Source organism: Pelobates fuscus, chromosome 2 (assembly GCF_036172605.1).
Source record: "Pelobates fuscus isolate aPelFus1 chromosome 2, aPelFus1.pri, whole genome shotgun sequence".
Lineage (NCBI taxonomy): Eukaryota > Metazoa > Chordata > Amphibia > Anura > Pelobatidae > Pelobates > Pelobates fuscus.
Genome location: NC_086318.1, coordinates 380,972,501 through 380,995,699, shown reverse-complemented (window position 1 = coordinate 380,995,699; position 23,199 = coordinate 380,972,501). Strand labels below are relative to the sequence as shown.

Sequence of the window (23,199 nt, the reverse complement as noted above, 5' to 3'; positions counted from 1 at the left end):
GAGGCATGGGGAGTGGATGCAGCTCTTTTAGGATGCCCCATCTTTAATTTTGTCGCCCGATGTAAGCGGATTCACACCGTCTAGAGAGGAGCTCGCTTAGCTTGCGGCCATCTCGTTCCGTCGCTAGCTCCGCCCCCCCCCCGATTGATTTCTATATACAATACATGTATTGTCGTTTAAAAACATATAATGGGTTATTCACTAAATTGCAATTCAAATTGAATTTCTAAATGCAGGCTAAAATAGAAAATGTACAAAATTCTATTAAAGTTAATTTCATATTCAGTTTAGCCACTTTGGCCTTAAATTTGAAAGTCACTTTGAATTCCCCGAAATTTTCTCTTTAGTGAATAACTCTAAAACAGCAACAATATGGAGCTCCTAGAAAAGAGAGACAGAGTGATCTGGACCCAAAAATAGATCTATCCTTTCTAAATAGGCACCCTTGGGAGGTATGCAGTTTGTCTCAGTCATAAGTCGGTCTTGGCGATGTTCATTCAGTCGGTCTGTGGCAGTCTCACAGTGAGTCTAGGTGATCATTCAGTTGGTCTTGGCAGTGGTTTAACTATTGCCGGTACAGCTGCACCTTGGTCTGCACGTTGATGGGGCCAATCGGGTGGCCCCCCTAATGTCAGCAGCCATCACTGGGGAAAAGTGAAGGCAGGTCACTTCCCCCCAGCTAACATACATGGATCCACGCGGGAAACAGAAGAGGAGATGCGAACTGACTCCCAACAGCCCCAACCAGAAGAAGCCACCCTTCTGCACCCAAAAGGTAAGAAACAGGGGGGTGCCCAGCATGTGTGTCAGTTTTTTCATTGTGTGTGTTTGTATACCTGTATGTTTGTCTCATTGTTTGTGTGTGCACCTGTGTATCTGTATGTGTGTGCATGTGTATCGGTATGTGTATTAGTGTGCGCATTTGTGTATCTGTATGTGTTGGTGTGTGCATCTTCGTGTCTGTGTATATGTATGTGTGTATCTGCATGTCTGTATGTGTGTTAGTGTGTGCTTCTGTGTGTCTTTGTATCTGTATGTGTGTTAGTGTGTGCATTTGCGTGTGTGTATGTATGTGTGTTAATAGGTGTATCTTTGTGTCTGTCTGTATATGTGTGTGTGTAAGTGTGTCTGTATTTGTGTTAATGTGTGTATCTGTGTGGTTGTATGTGTGTGTGTTAATGTGTTAGTGTATCTTTGTGGCTGTGTGTGTATCTTTGTGGGTGTGTGTGTGTGTTACTGTGTGTGTATCTTTGTGGCTGTGTGTGTGTGTTAATGTGTGTGTGTCTGTATGTGTGTATCTTTGTGTCTGTATGTGTGTATCTTTGTGTCTGTATCTTTGTGGCTGTGTGTGTGTTAATGTTTGTGTGTGTCTGTATGTGTGTATCTTTGTGTCTGTATGTGTGTGTTAATGTGTGTGTGTGTCTGTATGTGTGTATCTTTGTGTCTGTATGTGTGTGTGAGTTAATGTGTGTGTATCTTTGTGGCTGTGTGTGTGTTAATGTGTCTGTATGTGTGTGTGTTAATGTGTGTGTATCTTTGTGGCTGTGTGTGTGTTAATGTGTCTGTATGTGTGTGTGTTAATGTGTGTGTATCTTTGTGGCTGTGTGTGTGTTAATGTGTCTGTATGTGTGTGTGTTAATGTGTGTGTATCTTTGTGGCTGTGTGTGTGTTAATGTGTCTGTATGTGTGTGTGTGTGTGTTAATGTGTCAGTGTATCTGCATTAATATTATCAGTTGTTGGTTCCGCCACTAGGTCTCGGTGATGGTCATTCAGTCGGTCTGTCACAGTCTCGGTTTAGCGGTCTCAGTCTGTGTCCGCCAGTCGTTCTTGGCAGTCAGTCAGTGGGTGTCAGTCTCTCCCCTCCCCCGGTGCATGCCGGGTAGTGGTGCCGGTGCTTGGCGCGGTGCATGCCGGGTAGTGGTGCCGGTGCTTGGCGCGGTGCATGCTGGGTAGTGGTGCCGGTGCTCGGGGCTCTGCCCGCCCGGGAGATGCTACGGGACAAGCGGCGACGTCAGGAACTGATCCGCGCCCGGCAGTGAGTGCAGGTACGGGACAGGCCATCCCCGCGGGCTGGGAGGGAGAGGCCGGGCAGCCTCCTGGTATAGTCCCCGGATCACACCGAGGCCCAGGCTGGTATAACCGGAAGCCGGGCTGTGATTACTGTGTGTGGGGGGGGAGGTACAGAGCCGGATACGGCAGGCCTCGGTGTACTCTATCTAACAGCTGTACCGGGACATTACCATTCCTTTATATTATCACTGAGTGCATGGCTTACTGTGTACAGCTCCTATCCATCTACTGTGTGTGTGATAATCGTGTGTTACTGAGCACTGTGTGTGTTATAATAGTGTGTTACTGGGCTGTGTGTGTGATAATAGTGTGTTACTGGGCTGTGTGTGTGATAATAGTGTGTTACTGGGCTGTGTGTGTGATAATAGTGTGTTACTGGGCACTGTGTGTGTGATAATAGTGTGTTACTGGGCACTGTGTGTGTTATAATAGCGTGTTACTGGGCTGTGTGTGTTATAATAGTGTGTTACTGGGCAGTGTGTGTGATAATAGTGTGTTACTGGGCACTGTGTGTGTTATAATAGTGTGTTACTGGGCACTGTGTGTGTTATAATAGTGTGTTACTGGGCACTGTGTGTGTTATAATAGTGTGTTACTGGGCACTGTGTGTGTTATAATAGTGTGTTACTGGGCTGTGTGTGTGATAATAGTGTGTTACTGGGCACTGTGTGTGTTATAATAGTGTGTTACTGGGCACTGTGTGTGTTATAATAGTGTGTTACTGGGCTGTGTGTGTGATAATAGTGTGTTACTGGGCACTGTGTGTGTTATAATAGTGTGTTACTGGGCACTGTGTGTGTTATAATAGTGTGTTACTGGGCACTGTGTGTGTTATAATAGTGTGTTACTGGGCACTGTGTGTGTTATAATAGTGTTACTGGGCTGTGTGCTATAATAGTGTGTTACTGGGCTGTGTGTGTGATAATAGTGTGTAACTGGGCAGTGTGTGTGATAATAGTGTGTTACTGGGCTGTGTGTGTGATAATAGTGTGTTACTGGGCTGTGTGTGTGATAGTGTGTTACTTGGCTGTGTGTGTGATAATAGTGTGTTACTGGGCAGTGTGTGTTATAATAGTGTGTTACTGGGCACTGTGTGTGTTATAATAGTGTGTTACTGGGCACTGTGTGTGTTATAATAGTGTGTTACTGGGCACTGTGTGTGTTTATAATAGTGTGTTACTGGGCACTGTGTGTGTTATAATAGTGTGTTACTGGGCACTGTGTGTGTTATAATAGTGTGTTACTGGGCACTGTGTGTGTTATAATAGTGTGTTACTGGGCACTGTGTGTGTTATAATAGTGTGTTCCTGGGCACTGTGTGTGTTATAATAGTGTGTTCCTGGGCACTGTGTGTGTTATAATAGTGTGTTACTGGGCTGTGTGTTATAATAGTGTGTTACTGGGCTGTGTGTTATAATAGTGTGTTACTGGGCTGTGTGTTATAATAGTGTGTTACTGGGCTGTGTGTTATAATAGTGTGTTACTGGGCTGTGTGTTATAATAGTGTGTTACTGGGCTGTGTGTTATAATAGTGTGTTACTGGGCAGTGTGTTATAATAGTGTGTTACTGGGCAGTGTGTTATAATAGTGTGTTACTGGGCAGTGTGTTATAATAGTGTGTTACTGGGCAGTATGTGATAGTGTCTTACTGGGCAGTATGTGATAGTGTCTTACTGGGCAGTATGTGATAGTGTCTTACTGGGCAGTATGTGATAGTGTCTTACTGGGCAGTATGTGATAGTGTCTTACTGGGCAGTATGTGATAGTGTCTTACTGGGCAGTATGTGATAGTGTCTTACTGGGCAGTATGTGATAGTGTCTTACTGGGCAGTATGTGATAGTGTCTTACTGGGCAGTATGTGATAGTGTCTTACTGGGCAGTATGTGATAGTGTCTTACTGGGCAGTATGTGATAGTGTCTTACTGGGCAGTATGTGATAGTGTCTTACTGGGCAGTATGTGATAGTGTCTTACTGGGCAGTATGTGATAGTGTCTTACTGGGCAGTATGTGATAGTGTCTTACTGGGCAGTATGTGATAGTGTCTTACTGGGCAGTATGTGATAGTGTCTTACTGGGCAGTATGTGATAGTGTCTTACTGGGCAGTATGTGATAGTGTCTTACTGGGCAGTATGTGATAGTGTCTTACTGGGCAGTATGTGATAGTGTCTTACTGGGCAGTATGTGATAGTGTCTTACTGGGCAGTATGTGATAGTGTCTTACTGGGCAGTATGTGATAGTGTCTTACTGGGCAGTATGTGATAGTGTCTTACTGGGCACTGTGTGTGTGTGATAGTGTGTTATTGGGCAGTATGTGATAGTGTGTTACTGGGCAATATGTGTTACTGGGCAGTGTGTGTGTGTTACTGGGCAATTTGTGTTACTGGGCAATTTGTGTTACTGGGCAGTGTATGTGTTACTGGGCAGTGTATGTGTTACTGGGCAGTGTGTGTGTTACTGGGCAGTATGTGATAGTGTGTTACTGGGCAGTATGTGATAGTGTGTTACTGGGCAGTGTGTGATAGTGTGTGTGTGTTACTGGGCAGTGTGTGACAGTGTGTCACTGGGCAGTGTGTGACAGTGTGTCACTGGGCAGTATGTGTGTTACTGGGCTTTGTGTGATAGTGTGTTACTGGGCAGTATGTGTGTTACTGGGCAGTATGTGATAGTGTGTTACTGGGCAGTATGTGATAGTGTGTTACTGGGCAGTGTGTGATAGTGTGACAGTGTGTCACTGGGCAGTGTGTGACAGTGTGTCACTGGGCAGTGTGTGACAGTGTGTCACTGGGCAGTGTGTGACAGTGTGTCACTGGGCAGTGTGTGACAGTGTGTCACTGGGCAGTGTGTGACAGTGTGTCACTGGGCAGTGTGTGACAGTGTGTCACTGGGCAGTGTGTGACAGTGTGTCACTGGGCAGTGTGTGACAGTGTGTCACTGGGCAGTGTGTGACAGTGTGTCACTGGGCAGTGTGTGACAGTGTGTCACTGGGCAGTGTGTGACAGTGTGTCACTGGGCAGTGTGTGACAGTGTGTCACTGGGCAGTGTGTGACAGTGTGTCACTGGGCAGTGTGTGACAGTGTGTCACTGGGCAGTGTGTGACAGTGTGTCACTGGGCAGTGTGTGACAGTGTGTCACTGGGCAGTGTGTGACAGTGTGTCACTGGGCAGTGTGTGACAGTGTGTCACTGGGCAGTGTGTGACAGTGTGTCACTGGGCAGTGTGTGACTGTGTGTCACTGGGCAGTGTGTGACAGTGTGTCACTGGGCAGTGTGTGACAGTGTGTCACTGGGCAGTGTGTGACAGTGTGTCACTGGGCAGTGTGTGACAGTGTGTCACTGGGCAGTGTGTGACAGTGTGTCACTGGGCAGTGTGTGACAGTGTGTCACTGGGCAGTGTGTGACAGTGTGTCACTGGGCAGTGTGTGACAGTGTGTCACTGGGCAGTGTGTGACAGTGTGTCACTGGGCAGTGTGTGACAGTGTGTCACTGGGCAGTGTGTGACAGTGTGTCACTGGGCAGTGTGTGACAGTGTGTCACTGGGCAGTGTGTGACAGTGTGTCACTGGGCAGTGTGTGACAGTGTGTCACTGGGCAGTGTGTGACAGTGTGTCACTGGGCAGTGTGTGACAGTGTGTCACTGGGCAGTGTGTGACAGTGTGTCACTGGGCAGTGTGTGACAGTGTGTCACTGGGCAGTGTGTGACAGTGTGTCACTGGGCAGTGTGTGACAGTGTGTCACTGGGCAGTGTGTGACAGTGTGTCACTGGGCAGTGTGTGACAGTGTGTCACTGGGCAGTGTGTGACAGTGTGTCACTGGGCAGTGTGTGACAGTGTGTCACTGGGCAGTGTGTGACAGTGTGTCACTGGGCAGTGTGTGACAGTGTGTCACTGGGCAGTGTGTGACAGTGTGTCACTGGGCAGTGTGTGACAGTGTGTCACTGGGCAGTGTGTGACAGTGTGTCACTGGGCAGTGTGTGACAGTGTGTCACTGGGCAGTGTGTGACAGTGTGTCACTGGGCAGTGTGTGACTGTGTGTCACTGGGCAGTGTGTGACTGTGTGTCACTGGGCAGTGTGTGACTGTGTGTCACTGGGCAGTGTGTGACTGTGTGTCACTGGGCAGTGTGTGACTGTGTGTCACTGGGCAGTGTGTGACTGTGTGTCACTGGGCAGTGTGTGACTGTGTGTCACTGGGCAGTGTGTGACTGTGTGTCACTGGGCAGTGTGTGACTGTGTGTCACTGGGCAGTGTGTGACTGTGTGTCACTGGGCAGCGTGTGACTGTGTGTCACTGGGCAGCGTGTGACTGTGTGTCACTGGGCAGCGTGTGACTGTGTGTCACTGGGCAGCGTGTGACTGTGTGTCACTGGGCAGCGTGTGACTGTGTGTCACTGGGCAGCGTGTGACAGTGTGTCACTGGGCAGCGTGTGACAGTGTGTTACTGGGCAGCGTGTGATAGTGTGTTACTGGGCAGTGTGTGTTACTGGGCAGTGTGTGTTACTGGGCAGTATGTGTGTTACTGGGCAGCATGTGATAGTGTGTTACTGTACTGTACATGTGTTACTGGGCAGCGTGTGATAGTGTGTTACTGGGCAGCGTGTGATAGTGTGTTACTGGGCAGCGTGTGATAGTGTGTTACTGGGCAGTATGTGTGTTACTGGGCTTTGTGTGATAGTGTGTTACTGGGCAGTATGTGTGTTACTGGGCAGTGTGTGATAGTGTGTTACTCGGCAGTATGTGATAGTGTGTTACTGGGCAGCATGTGATAGTGTTTTACTGTACTGTACATGTGTTACTGGGCAGTGTGTGTGTTACCGGGCAGTACGTGTGTAAGTGTGTGTCACTGGGCAGTATGTATGGCTTTGCATCATCTATCTCTACCTATTTCTTTCCTGTTTGCTCTACCCTAACTTTCTCTCTATTGTTATATTAACTCCTTTAAGGGCTAAGGACGTTATTTTTGTTTTTCAAACGGTGGACGACCACCTCCTACCTTTATGCACACGCAGTAACCCTAGGAGATACCCTCCCTTTTTTGAGCACTGTGAATAACATGAGTTGGTACTTAGGCTTGTAACTTAGTACTAAATGTATCCTTTTTAATAAAATCTGAATGATAAAATAACAAGTCAAACTGTTAGCGATCAGGGGGCAAGGGCACTTCTGGCACCATAACCTCTATAATGGTTATGATGCTCGGAATGTTTCTTTAAGGTTCAGGTTTAGTAGCCATTACAAGTAACAACATTTTGTAGTGGTATGATGTCAGGCATACCCTGGCTTGGTTACTTGGTAACGGGGCCAAAAGTTTAGTAACAATTTGCCCTCTTACCTGGGTTCTCGCTGGCCTCCAAGGCTCCTTTTATGTATAGAGACTAGTTTTTGGTTTCTGTAGTGCTGGCTTAAGACGCTGCTGGAGGTGGAGTTACAACTCTGGCAACTTAGGGGTTAAACTCCGTATGTGAGTTTCAAAGTGAAGTGCTGCACAAACAGACTCCAGACACCATGACCACTTCAAATCACTGACACGGTCGTGGTGTTTGGAGTAACTCGTTAAAAGTTCCCAAGACGTTATGTTTGCATTATGGTATCTAAATAGAATGTTTTGTTCTCTTTCTACGTTCTCACATACTCAGCTGTTGCAATAAATCATTCTGGCTCTTCTCTCCATTCTGCTGAACTGCTCTGACACAGAGCTTGCCTCTCCTCCTTATTCCCCTTGCAGATGCATTTGCGGCAAAACACCTACATTGCGTTAATCAGCATCTCCTATAAGATATGCTTTGAATCAATGCATCTCTATGGAGAACATTCAGCACCTCCATGCAGTGTGTGGAGACGCTGAACTTATTTGCGACTAGGAATCACCTCTAGTGGTCGTCTAAGTGACTGCCACTAGAAGTCTTACTAGGCGGCAATGTAAACACTGTCTTTTCAATGAAAAGGTTGTTTTTTACATTGAAAAGTCAACAGGGACAGGCTATAGATACCAGAACAAATACAGCAAAGGGACACTATAGTCACTAAAATAACTTTAGCTTATTTGAGCAGTTTTTGTGTATAGATCGTGTCCCTGCAGCCTCGCTGTTCAATTCATTGCCATTTAGGAGGTAAATCACTTTGTTTATGCAGCCCTAGTCACACCTCCCTGCACATGACTTACACAGCCTTTCTAAACACTCCCTGTAAAGAGTCGTCTAATGTTTACACTTCCTTTATTGCAAATTATATTTAATTTAGAATGTTTTATCTCTTGCTCTGTTAATAGCTTGCTAGACCCAGCAGGAGCCTTCTGTATGTAATTAATGTTCAATTTGCAAAGCAGGAGATATAAACTTTTAAAGGAACATCTGATTGAAAATGAAACCAATTTTTTTTATGCAGGCTGTGAGTCACAGCCATGGGAGGTGTGGCCAGGGATGCATGGACAGAAACAAAAGTGAATTGAGCAGTGAGACTGCAGGGGCATTAGGTATAAACAGAAACTGCATCATTAAGATTATTTTGGTGACAATAGTGTCCCTCTAATAATTGTATTTTTGTCCCCGAAAATGAGCTTTGTTAGTTAAAAAATCTGACTCCTAACTTTAGTTGGCTCCTAGATTCCAAGCAAATTTGTCAAGCCCTGGCATAGATGGAATGTAATTCTCTATCGTTTAAGATTAAGATGTATTTGTCATGACAGGTAGCCTTCAAAGTCTAGCCCATGTGCAAGAGATCACATAGGGAGAAACTCACACTTAAAACTATGAACAGAATATAGATCAAAAGTGACTCTGGTTTTCCAGGCAAGAGCAAATCTATACATCCTAATAGGATGGCAATGCTGTAACTATAAATTGGATCTGTTACATTTTCAAGGTCTTGTATTGAATCCAACAAAAAAAAGAAGCTGTAACGGACCGTTTCGCTCACAAGAGGATAAAAACCGTTTAGGCGATAATCCCCTTCCAGATAGACCAGCAGCTACTGCAAGCACCAGTCTCCCGAACTGCAAACTACACGAATCCTCCAACTCCCGAACTGCACACACTTGAATTCCCCAATCTCCTGAACTGGAAACACACGAACACTGGAATAGCTGAACAGGAAAAGCATACAATCCGCTCACACTCTGGCAATCAGCATACAATCCAATTCCCCCAAATACGAGACGACACTTCGGTTTGAGGGCCAAGCAGAATCTGGTTTACTGGGGCTAACTGCCCGGCTTTTATGCAGGTCTCCCACCTGGTGGACACTCCCCAAGGGGACCAGATGGGAAACTGGGAAACATATTGGACACTGACCAATCACAGACATACACCTTTAAACAATCCCACAATGCATTCCAATCCCTCCTCTCTGCCTTGGAGATAATTGAGAAGTAATCCAATTATCTCCAAGGACAGAGGAAAAACTCCATTACACACATGGCAGACAAAAAGACAGTAAAAGACTTAAAATTACATACTGATACATTTAGTACATAAAACATATACATTCTACATATCCCCAGATAGCTTAGATCTGAGTGCACATTATTACCAAATGGCGCTCAGATCACATACAAATAGTTCAATCGCCATGGAGCCAAAGTCTTTCACATAGTCTTTCGTTACACGAATAGGCTCCATGGCATGGCTATCTGGGGTGAGGCTGTTCATACGGTCAAACTACCGAATGAACAGCCAGTCGGTTCCACTACCGAATGCCGAGGTCAGGAGGCTGGCGGCTCAACGGTGTTCGCGCAATAAAGTGTCCGTTTTCACTTCCATAGTTTGAGCGCTGAACACCGCTGGCCGTTCGGGAGTTAAAATGGCCGCTGCCACGTGTTCCGCAAACGAACAAAGGCCACCCAGCGTTCATCAATTAAGCTGCGGTTAACCGCAGCTTCTGGGCAGTCAATTGACGGCACACTCCAGCTCCTAGGTGGTCCCTTGTACGGTAGTTTGTTTGGTAGCTGGAATCTACCGAACACCCCGGCAGAAAGGCACAAACAAGCCTTTCTGCAGGGAAAATAAAAGCTTTAACCTGCAGGGCCATAGTCGCAGGGTAGGAGGCTAGCAACCAGGCTTCTCCAGTTCACAGTGGCGAGGTTGGTTTCGCCACAGAAGCGTCTTTCATTATTTATATTTTGTATTTATCGGGAGAATCTTTTTTTCTATGAGGTCTGACCTTATCCCATAATTTCCAGTCCAGCAGTCCTCATCATCTCATACAATGATGAGAACTGTTAAGTAAATTAGTAGCAGCTATTTTATAGCTGCAGTTCATGGGCTGTCTTATGTCTGCAGAGGTCTATAGAAAGTACTATCAAAAGCCACTCTACACAGTTGTACACGTTTCCTGTCTCCTGTCAAAGGTTAACTGTCTCAGGAATTTCATTAAGCATGTCCTATTGATGCCAATGGACTTCACACTGGAAAACTAACTCCAGAGATTGGTTCTAGGGGAAATCAATGAGGTTTATTCACTAAACACTATATTTTCTCTTAATGGAAAAAAATGTGTGAAAATGAAGGATTACAGCTGGATTTGTAAAGCCAAATCTGGTCGACATTCAGTCTTCCTGAGTGATTTTGTCCAATTTGGTATGGGTGCATTTAAACTTTAGTGAATAACCCTATAATCTCCTGTCCAGCAGGATTGTTATGGGATAAGTTGTTTAAACCCAAAAAGCAACTTGTTATCTCTTCCAATGGTTAGACCTGTTGAGTAATGTTCTCTCCAAGTTGATAGAGTTTGTCAGAATAATGAAAATTAAGAGGAAAATAAGGACATTTGCATAAAACAGAATATTCTGAATATCGATTGATTGTATGTTAAACATATGCTAATGGGAGAAAGCGTCATAATAACATTTGGTGAGGAAGGGGCAAGGGATATTGGGAAGGAATTGACAAGTAGTTAACGGGTGGAGAGACTACAAAGAGTACTCTGTAAATCCAAACGAAACGGCTGTAAATGTGTATTCTTTTAAGTAGAGTACTTTTTTCTGCACAAATAGTTCTAGGTAGGGCCCATAATTTCAACACCTAAACTGTCAGTAGTGCCACTTATTTTTTAACCCACCTGAGCCATTGTCCCTTGGTGCTGGGTCGCGGCTCTGCCTCCTCTTCCATCCTGCAACGAGTGGGCGCTAATGCGCATTACACCTCCCCGTAGGAAAGCATTAAATCAATGCTTTCCTATGGGGAAAAATCTGACGCTGGATGTCCTCATGCAGAGCGTGAGGACGTCCAACTTCAGTTACTGGACCAAAGATCCATTTCGATCAAGGAAGCGCCTCCTGTGGCACATGTAAACATTGCAGCACTACGTGCAACAGCAACACTACACCCAGACCACTTCAATGAGCTGAAGTGGTCTGGGTGCTTATAGTGTCCCTTTTTAAGTAAATCTCCTTATTGCCCTTATCATTTTAGGTCTGGTCTTTAGCTCCAAATAAGTGTATTTGCCAGGAGCTGCGTGTCAGGTGTGCCCTAATATATTGTACTAAATAAAAATGTGAAAAAAATAAAAAAACAATGCCATATGGTAGTCCAAGAATGTGAATTAACCCTATCATGGCATACCGTTTGCAAATTTAGGCAACCCAGGGTATTCAAAATGGGATATGTCCAGTCTTTTGTAGTAGCCACTTAGTCACGAATGCAGGCCAAAGTAAGAGTTTTTATTTATTTATTATTTTTTAAACAAAAACTGCACTTTCATTGACGATATCATTGTTGTGATACGTTTTACTGTTTTGAAAAACTCATATTTAAGTCTCCAGAGTATGAGGGGGGGGCGGCACCTGAATGGCAAACGGACAGGTCGCACGCTGGAGCAGCTCCTGCCACACGAGCCGCAAATACAGCAATAAAAAGCCAACCAAAGCTTGAAAACATGCTGAGGTGCTTTACCCAGGCAGGGAGCACCAAGGCGCATCGTTTGATATCAGACAGAAGCGTTCCTGGCAACTGTGGCCCTGTGAAGACATTCTGCGGCCCACTGGGGATGGAGTTGGAGAGAGGCGGCCGCTCTCTCCGACCCGGCACCGGGGTAGCGGAGACACAGAAAGTCAGCCCCCCCCCCCCAGGACCGGTGGGGGTAATCCCGGTCCACCGCCCTGAAGCAACAGGGCCACGGAGAAACACAAACTGCACGCCAGCAAGGACGGCACCCAGACACCAAGAACCACAAAATGGCGGATGCCACGTGCACACCAGAGTGGCACACAGAGGTGCCGGACTACTCGGCCAGGATAAATGCCATTTTTGAAGCATTCTGGGCAAAGCTGGAGAACCGGGAATGGCTGGAAAAAATGAGCGCACACCTGAGCATCGAAAAACCCAAGCAACCCCGCCACAAGCGACTTAACCCTCAACCACATAGTGCTCCAAGATGGCGCCGCAGAAGAAAATGCCATCCGCCTACAGGCAAACACAAGAGAGGATTCCACGCACCAAAGCAAAGCGGTAGAGGGCTGCAAACCCTCCATGCACCCAACAGCCAACCGGGTCGAGCCGGACAGCCATGGAATGCACAACGCCACTCACCGCTCTGGATGCTGACAAAAACAACAAAGACACGGTGGACCTCTGCTGATGCAGAATTGCCACACACTCCACTAGCTGAGGTCCGCCGCAACGCGTGTTCGGAATGAACAACAAGAACCCAGAACGGGAGGGTCCCTTACAAAACCTTAACTGGACTTTGGCGATCACACTTCTGCAGTCCTCCACCGATGGGCATCGGCTGAGCAGCCCACCTGGACAATTAAAGGGGACCTTAGTTCCATTGCTAGTCATTGGCTAGTTATTTTCATTTCCAGTTTAAAGTGTTCACATGCTAACAGTAATCAAACTAAAACATATGTGCAAGCAAGTTGAAGATTTAACTAATTACCAATTCTGTCGTATCTCACCTACAATAGGCGCATCACGACTCTCAGAACACACAGCATGCCCCCCCAGTGCATATCTTAAGCTAGCTATCTAACATCCACCAGACAAGCCATGCATCTAACATTTACATTTTATTACGATACATCATAGTCACTCACATTATACCCACTACGATATGCAATTGATGTATGTACCTAGCTTGACCTTCCTCACATAAATATAAAAATGTGCCTACAACTCAATGCCATAAATGTGAAAATCTTGTGTTACTGAGCTTGTACCATGCTGTTGTGGCATCGTCAGCTGTTATGTTACCTCACGCACAATAAAAAAAAAGTCTCCAGAGTATAACAGTACCCCCCATGTACTGGTTTTATAGTCTTGCCCATTTCATTTTTTTTGCATTGAAATTTGCCAAATTGGTTAAGTTGCCTTTGAGACCGTATGGCAGCCCAGGAATAAGAATTACCCCCATGATGGCATACAATTTGCAAAAGTAGACAACCCAAGGTATGTCCAGTTTTTTCTAGTAGCCACTTAGTCACAAACACTGGCCAAAGTTAGCGTTCATATTCGTTTTTTTCATATTTCACACACAAACTAATATAAATGTTACATTTGGTCAGTGTTTGTGACTAAGTGGCTACTACAAAAGACTGGACAATACCCCATTTCGAATACCCTGGGCTGTCTACTTTTTCAAATGGTATGTTATGGTGGGAATTTATTTTAATTTCTGGGCTGCCATACCGTCTCAAAGGCAACATAGCCAATCTGGCAAATAGCAATTTACAAAAACAGAAATTGCCAAATCTTATGTTTGACCCTGTAACTGTAAATCATCATAAAACCTATACTTAAGGGGTACTGTTGTACTCGTGGGACATTACTCTACACAAATATGAGTGTTTTAGAGCAGTAGAATGTATTATACTGATAATATCATTGGTTAAAAATGGTGGTTTGTGTGAAAAAGCTGGCTCCTAGATTGAAAGCAAATGTTTTAAGCCCTGTGGTACACCTTAGTGTTATAGTTTACAGTTTGAAAGGTTTAAACACACAGTACTTTTTTTTTTTTTTTTCTTCTCGCTTTTCTTTTTAAACAAACTATCTTTTTTCAGAGGCATTCAAAGAACTTAATTTCAGAAAACTGCGCTAAACCTGTTACATTATTATTAGGCACTTAAATGTGCAGACGCAGCTTTAGATGTGCCTGCAGCTTCGGATTGTTAAATATAAATATTTAAATATTTCAGACTATGGGATTACATTGGTGAATTGACGTAAACCTCTAAACGTAACACTACTCCTTAATGCTTGAAGGCTTGAAAGACTGTCTTTGTTCGGTTACATGAGAGCCTTTTTTATAAGTGAAAATATATTCTTTGCGAATACTGTTAAAATTAGCTTTGTAGGATAACATAAGTTAGGCAAGAACTATGTCTAGTGTCATAACAGCACAAATTTTTAAAAGGAATCAGGCAAGGCATAAATGTCTATACCATTAGTTTCAATCAGGCTGCTAGCAATGAAAGGTAGGATAGACATTTTGGTTAACATCAGGAACTTATAAAGATTAACATACCATATGCAAGCGTAGGTAATATGCTTTTCATACTATCCAGTGATTCGCTATAGTGTAGGTTACAGTAAATTGCGTTTGTCTCGATTAGAGTCCTGCATAGCAGGTTGAGCGTTAACATGCCTAACAAACGTGTCTAGAGATAGGGGAAATGTTGCACTCGTTAGATAATTTCAACAGGGAATACCACTGGAATGCTTCTTGGTAATGGCACATACCACTGCTAGCCTCAATATTCTGTCAAGTCATGAAAGAAAAGGAGAATCAAGAAAGGAAAAAAGACAAAACAAGAAAAACCTCATGTATATGGTACACAGCTTAGTAGAAAGGGTCCCGGTGGAGCTGGCAAGTCATGAGGGAACCTTCTGGGGGGAGCAACTGGAGGGCAGTCACCAACCCATGCAACAGATTAGCCGATACCCAGTGCAGGAATAAGCATGCTGTGTTTGTTAGGAATGATGTGAGTTGCAGTAATAAAAACTCAGTAGTTAACTGTTCTGGTTGTTAGGCAGGGAATGTATCCAGGCATCAGTCCCAGAGTAAAGGTGGTGGCATGTAAGGGGCATATAAGAAAGCGAGGTCATATCGGTAGTTCACCATGATAAACCGGGTCTGCAATGCCGTCTGAGCCTGTGCCGAAAGACAGTCCGGGGCCTCTCACCCATTCATCCAATGCCCAGTCTGTGGGAAAGTCGTTGGTCGCTCTGCCGTGGGTCTCTCCTGACTGCCAGCACTCCAGGGGTTAAAATCCTCCCAGTGTTCCCTTTCGCCGTCTCATGTGTCTGCTGCCGGTGTTGAGCTTCGTGCATGCGGGTGCTGTTCAGCTTCGGCGTCCCCGATCTGGGCTGTAGCAAGGAGCCGTCTTTGGCTAGGTATGTGACCCGCTGTGTAACTCTGCTCCTCAGGTCAGTCTTAGTGCAGCTGGCGGTGCGGTGGGTGGGTGATGTCTGCAGGCTTTTGTCTTGGTTGCGGTGCCTCGTTTGCTGTGGGCCGCGGTGACCCTGTCGGGTGGAAGAGGGTCCGCACGAGCCTCCCATGGGGATCCCCGGTGCCGGTGCTTGGTCACCATTTGTGCTCTTTGGGCGGTTAATGCCCTTTCGTTGCTTCGGCCGCCGAGTCACATTGCCCTGCACTCGCTCTAGCGGTGGTGGCGCTTTGCTCGGGTGCTTTGCTTGCTTGCGAGGTGGTGTGCGGCGGTTTCCTGCCGTTGTGGCTGATATCAGTGCTGGGTGTGAGCTTCTTACCTGCAGTCGCTCCCAGAATCTCAGGCACACTGCATCGAATTTGGCCTTGAAGGCCGCTGCCCATCCTTCAGGTCAGTGGTCCTGCTGTCGGCCATCTTAGCTAGGCCTCGTGGGGCCGTCTGAACGGCTTTGTGTCGAGTGGTGTGCCAGAGTTGGGTGCTTTCTGTGTGTTGGTGGACTGGGATGACCCCCACCGGTCCAGAGGGGGGGGGGGGAACAGGAGCCTCTTTCGTGGCGGGGGGAGAGCGGCCGTCTCTCCCGCACCAGCCTTCGAGTAGGCCTCAGTTGTTTTTCTGGCAAATATTGCTTAATGGGTATCTTTGTACTCCGCTTATTGTACCCTTTCGATTGCTGGCCCTGATGGGCCGGTTGGTCGCCGTTTGGGTCGTGTAAAATGGCTTTCCATGCGGGCTAGTACATGAGCCCTTGAGATTGCGACCGCTTGGCTCTGCGACTAGGCCCCACCCCATGAAAGCCATTTTGATAAGATTTCACTTACCCTTAACATCTTTACTATTTTTGTAAAGTATATTTAGGATTTAGGTTTGTCATAATGATAATGCTTATTATGTATCCATAATCTCTTAGTTCAGTAATAGCTAACCCTAGCTATTATGGAAACAGCACTTTTTAATGGCTGCCATCATTAGGAGGTGGGTTTTACAGGTAGTCCTCACTTTGCAACTTACCTGCAAATCGACGACTCTGACTTACGACCAGCTCTCTTGCGCGGGTATTCCAACTTTCACGTTAAAGAGCTGGTCTATGTTCGGGGAATTTCCCGGAACATAGATTCAAGAGATTCCCAGCATAGATCTGCTCTCTAGTGCATCCTCACTTAAATACCAATTAGTTTTACAACCCAGTCGGTAAGTGAGGATCATCTTAAAAAAGTGGATTTTCTCAGCTCAGTGCTCACATACTTCTCAACTGTTGCCTCCAGTGTGGGTATTTCATATTAGTGATGATATATATAGATATATAATATATATATATGTATGTATATTATATAAAAGTAGCTATTAATTAGATTAAGCATTATGGCTTCAGAATGGAGACATTAATATTTTTTTTACAGATCATCTTATTTTTCAAAATATGCTTTATACAATTTTAGTATTTCAAATGCTTTATTAAAGTTTTGTAACAGCATGAAGACATAGCATAAATGAGACTCGCAGGTCTCCGTCTCAGAAAGTAACAATGCGGCCTCGCAGGGCCTAGTAACTAAAAGCAGGTATATGTACGTTAAGCGTAAGTAATGTATACATTAACATCATGGTGTGTGTTTATCCATTTCCCGTATGGTAATCATGTATTATCCCAGTGCGGTGAGGTTGAGTTCTTTAAGCGCTTGATTGTAACAGGCGTTCATATTGGTACAAATATGCACACAGTGTCTTGCATCCTACAGCTTATGTCTCGTGCTTTCTATATCAGTTCATATTGCTGCGGTGGATTGGGATATTGGTGTCCTCCGTTAGATACGCTTTCCTTCTCTTTATGTGTTTTTCGTGTCAAGGGGTATGTGTGTGCATTGCTGTGTCACCCCTGTGGGTGCTTTTTGCTCCTTTGTTCCCCCCTACCCCCGCTTTTCCTTGGGTAAGGTCCTTGCCCTAATGCTGAGCTAGGTGCTGTCCTAGTGTGGGCTCGAATCTTATGTATTTTCCTCCCTTCCCCCCCTTCCCCCCCCCCCCTCCAGTTCCGAGCCCCTGCAAGTTTGTCGGTGTTTATGTGTGCGGGCCATCGGCCCTGGCTCCTTGGGTTTACTTCCCCCCATAACGGCAGGCTCTCCCTCCTCTCTCCTCCCCCCCCCCTCCCCCTCCATTCCCGCTGAGTTCCTCTAGGGTTATTTGTGCGTTGCTTTTCGATGCCTCTAAGTTTTTATTGATTCCTTTAAGTCTGATCAACTTTGTAACCTGTAATGATAACTTAGATACCATCCGGACAGTAAGGTATTACCTACGTCTCTCCCTACTTTCATCTCCTTTCTCCTTTCGTATAGAGTGGACTAGTCCTGTTCCTTTTCTGTAGGTGGGTTTGGGCGAAATTCCCCCTGGTCCCCGTCTGCCGCAGTCTATCCCACGCAAGTCTGGGTTCCCCTGGGTGTCTGTTTTTTGCCCCCCCCTGTTGTTTCTGCGGTCCCCTCCCTCCCCTCGGCCCTCCTGTAGGTAGCATGGTCTGTTCGTTTGTCTGTCTGGAACTAGCGGTCATGTTGTCCATCTGGTGGTGTATGTGCTTCTCTGTCTCTTTCGGGTGTGTCCCTGTTAGGAGGTCTCATCAGTCTCGGCGCGTCCCCCTTTCCCCCCCCCGCGCGCCCCTGGGTGAGGGGTAGGGAGACCCCATAGGCCGGGAAACCCCGGTTAGAAGCTGGGGAGTTGGGCGATTTCCCCCCCCCCCCCCGCCGCTCCGGGTCCGCTCCCGTGGGCCCTCGTCCCTCCGTGCCATCCGCTCCTGCTAACCACTTCGTCCAGTGAAACCAGATCTGGTGGTATTTTTGAGCCTTATCTGCCTCAGTCATGATGAGCTCCTCGATTTCTAGAATGTCTTCCACCCTTTTGATCCAGTCCCTCAGAGTTGGGACTGTTGACTTTTTCCAATGGTTGGGGATTAGGCTGCGCGCCGCGTTGATCAGGTGCGGGAGCACTGTTTTCTTGTATCTCGCAGGTGGTATGTCCGTGACATGCAGTAAGTATACCTCGGGTTTTAGTTCAATGTCTGCCTCAGTTATCTCGATGACGGCTCTATGAACCTGTTTCCAGAAGTGCTGGATGTTCTGGCATTTCCACCGTATGTGGAATTGGGTGCCAAGTTCCCTCCCGCATCTCCAGCATTCTGGTTCGCATTGACATCCTGCGTTCGTGAGTCTTTCCGGGGTCCTATACCAATGACTCAGTAGTTTGTACCCTGACTCTTGATATTTCGTACTAATCAAGGATTTTTCGAATAATTGTTGCCATTGGTCCTCCGTCAGGGGGTAACCTATGTCTTTCTCCCAGTATCTGGTGTAGTATGGTAATGAGTTGCCTCCTCCGTCTGGGAGGATCATTTGGTATAGGGCTGAGATGCAGTGGTACGGGAGGGTCTCTTGGTCACACATTGTTTCATAGGCCGTCAATGGCCTGTTCGCCGACCCCGGGTTTGGGATGGAATTCATGAGACTCTTCAGTTGGTGGTACCGGTATTGGGTCAGGAATCCTTGAGGTTCTGGGGCTGGCAGTTCTGCTAGGGGTTTCAATCCGCGTTCTGTGTTTACGTGTTGTAGTCCCTCCGCCCCTTTCGGCACCCATGGTAGCGCTGTCAGTGGGGTCGACGAGAAGCTCCCCTCTATCGCTATCCAGAGCTTTCTCGAGGGGGCCTGAGTCCATTCCACGATTCTCTGTAAGTGTACCGCCCATCGATATTTCGTCAGATCCGGTAGTCCCAGGCCCCCCCTCATCTTTGTCCGGGTCAGGATCCCGTGATTCAGGCGTGCCTGCTTCCCTGCCCATACGTATTGGACAAACGCTCTGCGGGCCTTAACTAGGAACTCCCTCGGAATGTCCACCGGTAGCGTTTGTAGGAGGTATAAGAGCCTTGGCAGGGCGTTCATTTTCAGAACATTTATCCTCCCCAGCCACGTGATATGTGGAAGCGTCCATTGTTGGAGGTCCCTTTGGATCCTGTCCATGAGCGGCGTGAAGTTGAGCTTGAACAGTTCCGATAGCCTTCCCGGTATGCGTACCACCAGGTATCCGAGGGCCTTTGTGCACCATTGAAAGGGAAACGCAGAGCGAATCCTCCTTTCCGTGCAGGGGTCGCATCCTATGTTCAGGATTTCCGATTTGCTATAATTTATCTGCAAGTTTGAGTAGCTGTGGTATATTCCAAATTCTTTCATGATCTCCTGGAGAGATGACTGCGGTTCCGTGATCGTGAAGAGGAGGTCATCGGCATATGCCGAGACTTTGCTTTCCCCCCACGTCCCTCCTATTCCCCGTATACTGGCGTTGGCTCGTATCGCATTGAGGAACGGTTCCAAGCTGAGGACGAATAATAGGGGCGACAGGGGGCATCCCTGGCGAGTTCCATTTCGTATATCGAATGGTTGTGACAGTACACCATTCACTAGGACTCGTGCCGCCGGGTTCCTGTAAAGGGCCCCGATCCAGGCCATCATATATGGTCTGAAGCCTACTTGCGTCAGCGTTTCCATGAGGAAGGACCAATCTACCCTGTCGAACGCCTTTTCCGCATCCGTCGATATCAGCAGCGCCGGGGTAGGTCGCCGTTGTGCTGCATGCACCAGATTGATCACTTTCACTGTGTTATCCCGTGCCTCACGGTTTCGAACGAATCCTACCTGATCCGGGTGTATCAGTTCCGGCAGATGTGGCTGGATGCGAAGCGCCAGAATCTTCGTGAAAAGTTTCAGGTCGGCGTTCAACAGGGAGATCGGTCTATAGCTGGCGCAGTTCTTCCCGTCCTTCCCCTCTTTTGGCAGCACCACCACGTGCGCCATGAGTGTGTTAGGTTCCAAGTAGCCTCCTGTTCTCATCGAGTTAAGTGCCGCCGTGAGGTGCGGTGCCAGGACTTGTGCATACGTCCTGTAGTATTTGGCAGTGTACCCGTCCGGGCCCGGGCTCTTCCCTGATTTGGCTAGCTTAATCGCCCCAATTATTTCCTCCGTGGAGATGGGTTCCTCTAGGGCTGCTGTCTCTTCCGCAGTCAGTTTGGAAGTGGTGTGGCGCGTCACATATTCCCGTTGTCTCTCCTGCACATTTGGGGGCTCCCCATCCGCGTGTCCTCTTCTTGGTGGAAGTTGATAGAGCGCGGCGTAGTATCTCCTGAAGGCTTCTGCGATTGTCTTGGGGGTCTCGTGGGCCTCGTTGTCGTACTGAATGGAGTGTATCCAGCTTTTCTGTCGTTTCGCTCTCAGTGCTCTAGCGAGCATTTTGCTGCACTTGTTTCCATATTCATAAAATGATTTCCTGGCCAGCTTAAATTGGAATTGGATCTTAGTCATGAGCTTTGATTGGAGTTCCGCTCTGGCTGCCGTCAGACGTATGTTTCGTCGCCCATCGTTGTTTTGTGTTCAGCTTCCAGGTCTGCGACTTGTGTGATGAGCTCTGATATCTCCTGCGCGCGGATCCTTTTTTGGCGTGCTCTGTGTTGGATCAGAAGGCCTCGTATCAGACATTTATGGGATTCCTATACCACTGCTGGGTTCGATCCTTGCGTGGAGTTCGTCTGGAAGAACTGCGTCAGGTTCTCGAGGATGTCGGCTTGGATTGCTGGGTGCTCGAGGAGCGTTTCGTTCAGTCTCCATATCCACTGCTTTTGGTTAGGTCTTGGGTGCTTGATGGTAATGAGCACCGGTGCGTGGTCCGACCACGTCATTGGTGGTATTCTAGCGGAGAGGAGGTTATCTAGCGTCCTGTGTTGCAGAAAGAGGTAGTCTATCCGCGAATAGGATTTATGCGCCGTCAAATAGTATGTGTAGTCTTTAGTGTTGTGTTGTAAGGTGCGCCAACAGTCCATAAGTTGATGTTCATGGAGGAGTGTTTTAACACCTCGTATGATGTGGCTTGGGAGTGTCGATGTTCCGGACGACGTATCCATCTGTGGTACCAAAGGGACATTCAGGTCCCCCCCCCCATTACGATCGTGCCCTCTGCAAATTGTTCCAGCAAATCCAATGCCTTTTTCAGGAAGGTCTTTTGCCCTTTGTTCGGTAGATAAATATTTGCGAAAGTGAATTTCATCTGGTGTATTGTACCTCTGAGGAACAGATATCTTCCCTGACTCTCTTTCTGTTCCGCCTCCACCTGGAAGGGCGTCCCCGTTGAAAAAAGGATCGCAACGCACTTGGATTTGGATGAAGGGTTATTGGCGAAAAATCCCTGTTGGTAGTATTGGTTGGAGAATCTGGGTGCTTGGTTGTCCACGAAGTGGGTCTCCTGAAAAAAGGCTACCGACACTTTCAGTGCCCTGAGTTCCCTAAGTGCCCTTGCTCTCTTTTGGGGGGAATTAAGTCCCCTTGCATTTATGGTGTAAACCACCATCCCCTCCCCAATCCCCCTCCCCTCCTGGGCTCCGGGGGCGCTGTGCGGCATTTTCCTGTCGGCAGGCTCGTGCCCCGGTCGCTTCTCCGGGCGGCAGCAGGCGAGGGGAAGTAAGGGAGGAAGAGGAAGAGTCGGATGGGGGAGGGGAAGGAGAGAAGAAAGAGAGAACAGAGGAAAGCGATAGAGAAAGGGAAAATGAGGGGGGAGGAAAAGGGGGCGCCAATTGTAGGCGTCTCGTCGTCCGGGTCTCCCTCAGTGTCTACTCCACCTCCCTCCCTTTCTCTTTGTGTTGCGTCAGTCAAGTGGTGTGTCGTCTCCTGACGACCTTTAGAGGGGCTATGTGCCTCTGGGTCCCCGTATGGGTGGGGATTAAGTTGTGTCCCTCCTCTATACTTAGTCCCAAGTAAACGGCAGTACGCCCGTGGGGTAGTGTCTGGATTGTCCGGAGTGGTCGTCCGTCCCCCGTGCCCTGTCTTTCGGTCTTGAGAAGTCAGAGTGGTCTGCTATTGAGGTGTGTTTCAGTGGGAAACCCCGTTCCCCTGTGGCGTATCTCTGGCTAAGTGTGCCATCCATGTATGTGGTAGTGTGGTCATTGTGTCTCAGGTCAGTTCGTTCGGTACTGTCTGGTGCTTTTCTCTCTCTTTATGGGAGTACGTCTGTATCCCCTCCTTTTTGCGTTTCCCCCTGCCTCCCCCTGTCCCCCCTCCCCCTCCCGTCTTCTCACTCACTCCCCACTCCCCACTCCCTGTGTGTTTCCTCTTATCGGAAGGCCCTATGTTCATTTCCCCTAGGTCGGAATCTCTGTCCTGTCCTCCCTGGCCTCCTTGCTGGCGTTCAATCTGAGGGTTTTTGTCCTTTCCCTCCCCCCTCTTTCCTTCCCCTCTCTCTCCCCCCTTCCCTCCCTGGATGTTAATGTTGGGGTTTTCTGTGGTATTTGGACTGGTATCTGTGGCCCCCTGGTGGGTCTTCTGGGTTGCGTCTAGGTTGCATGCGTCTTCCCTAAAATTTCATTTCCGTATCTTGGCAGCTTATCCCTCCCCTGTGTGTCATGTCAGCTGGTGCCTCCCGTCTCCGTCTCCCTATGTCCTCTTGTGTGTGGCCCGTGGGCTTGGGTATTGTGCCCTAGCCCCGCTCCCTTCCTGCTCCCCCCGCCCCTCAGGACCCTGACATGAGGGCTTTGTATCTGTGTCCCTCCCCTCCGTGAGCAGCTCAATAACATAACTGGACAAATACCTCCACATAAGTAAGAGCAACTTGAGTTTCATAGCAACAATACCCGCTGGGCGCTTTTTTATGCCTCAGCTAGCTCCCATTAAGCTTTCAGGTGTGTTGACCTATTTCTTTATACAAGTGAACATCAATGAAAACTACATATTAACTTTTTAACGAGTCT

The 23,199-nt window shown here is 47.4% G+C and overlaps 1 protein-coding gene across 2 annotated transcripts in view; it reads left to right on the top strand.

Moving 5' to 3' along the window:
• The first annotated feature begins 294 nt into the window (after nucleotides 1–294).
• Nucleotides 295–23,199, top strand: part of VPS54 (VPS54 subunit of GARP complex) — a 94,116-nt gene continuing 71,211 nt past the window's right edge. The window contains exon 1 of one of the 2 annotated variants that reach the window (XM_063443766.1): nucleotides 295–775. In XM_063443766.1, the coding sequence (XP_063299836.1) occupies nucleotides 689–775 (87 nt within the window). In that variant the 5' untranslated portion in view covers nucleotides 295–688. The other variant, XM_063443767.1, reaches the window with a different exon arrangement.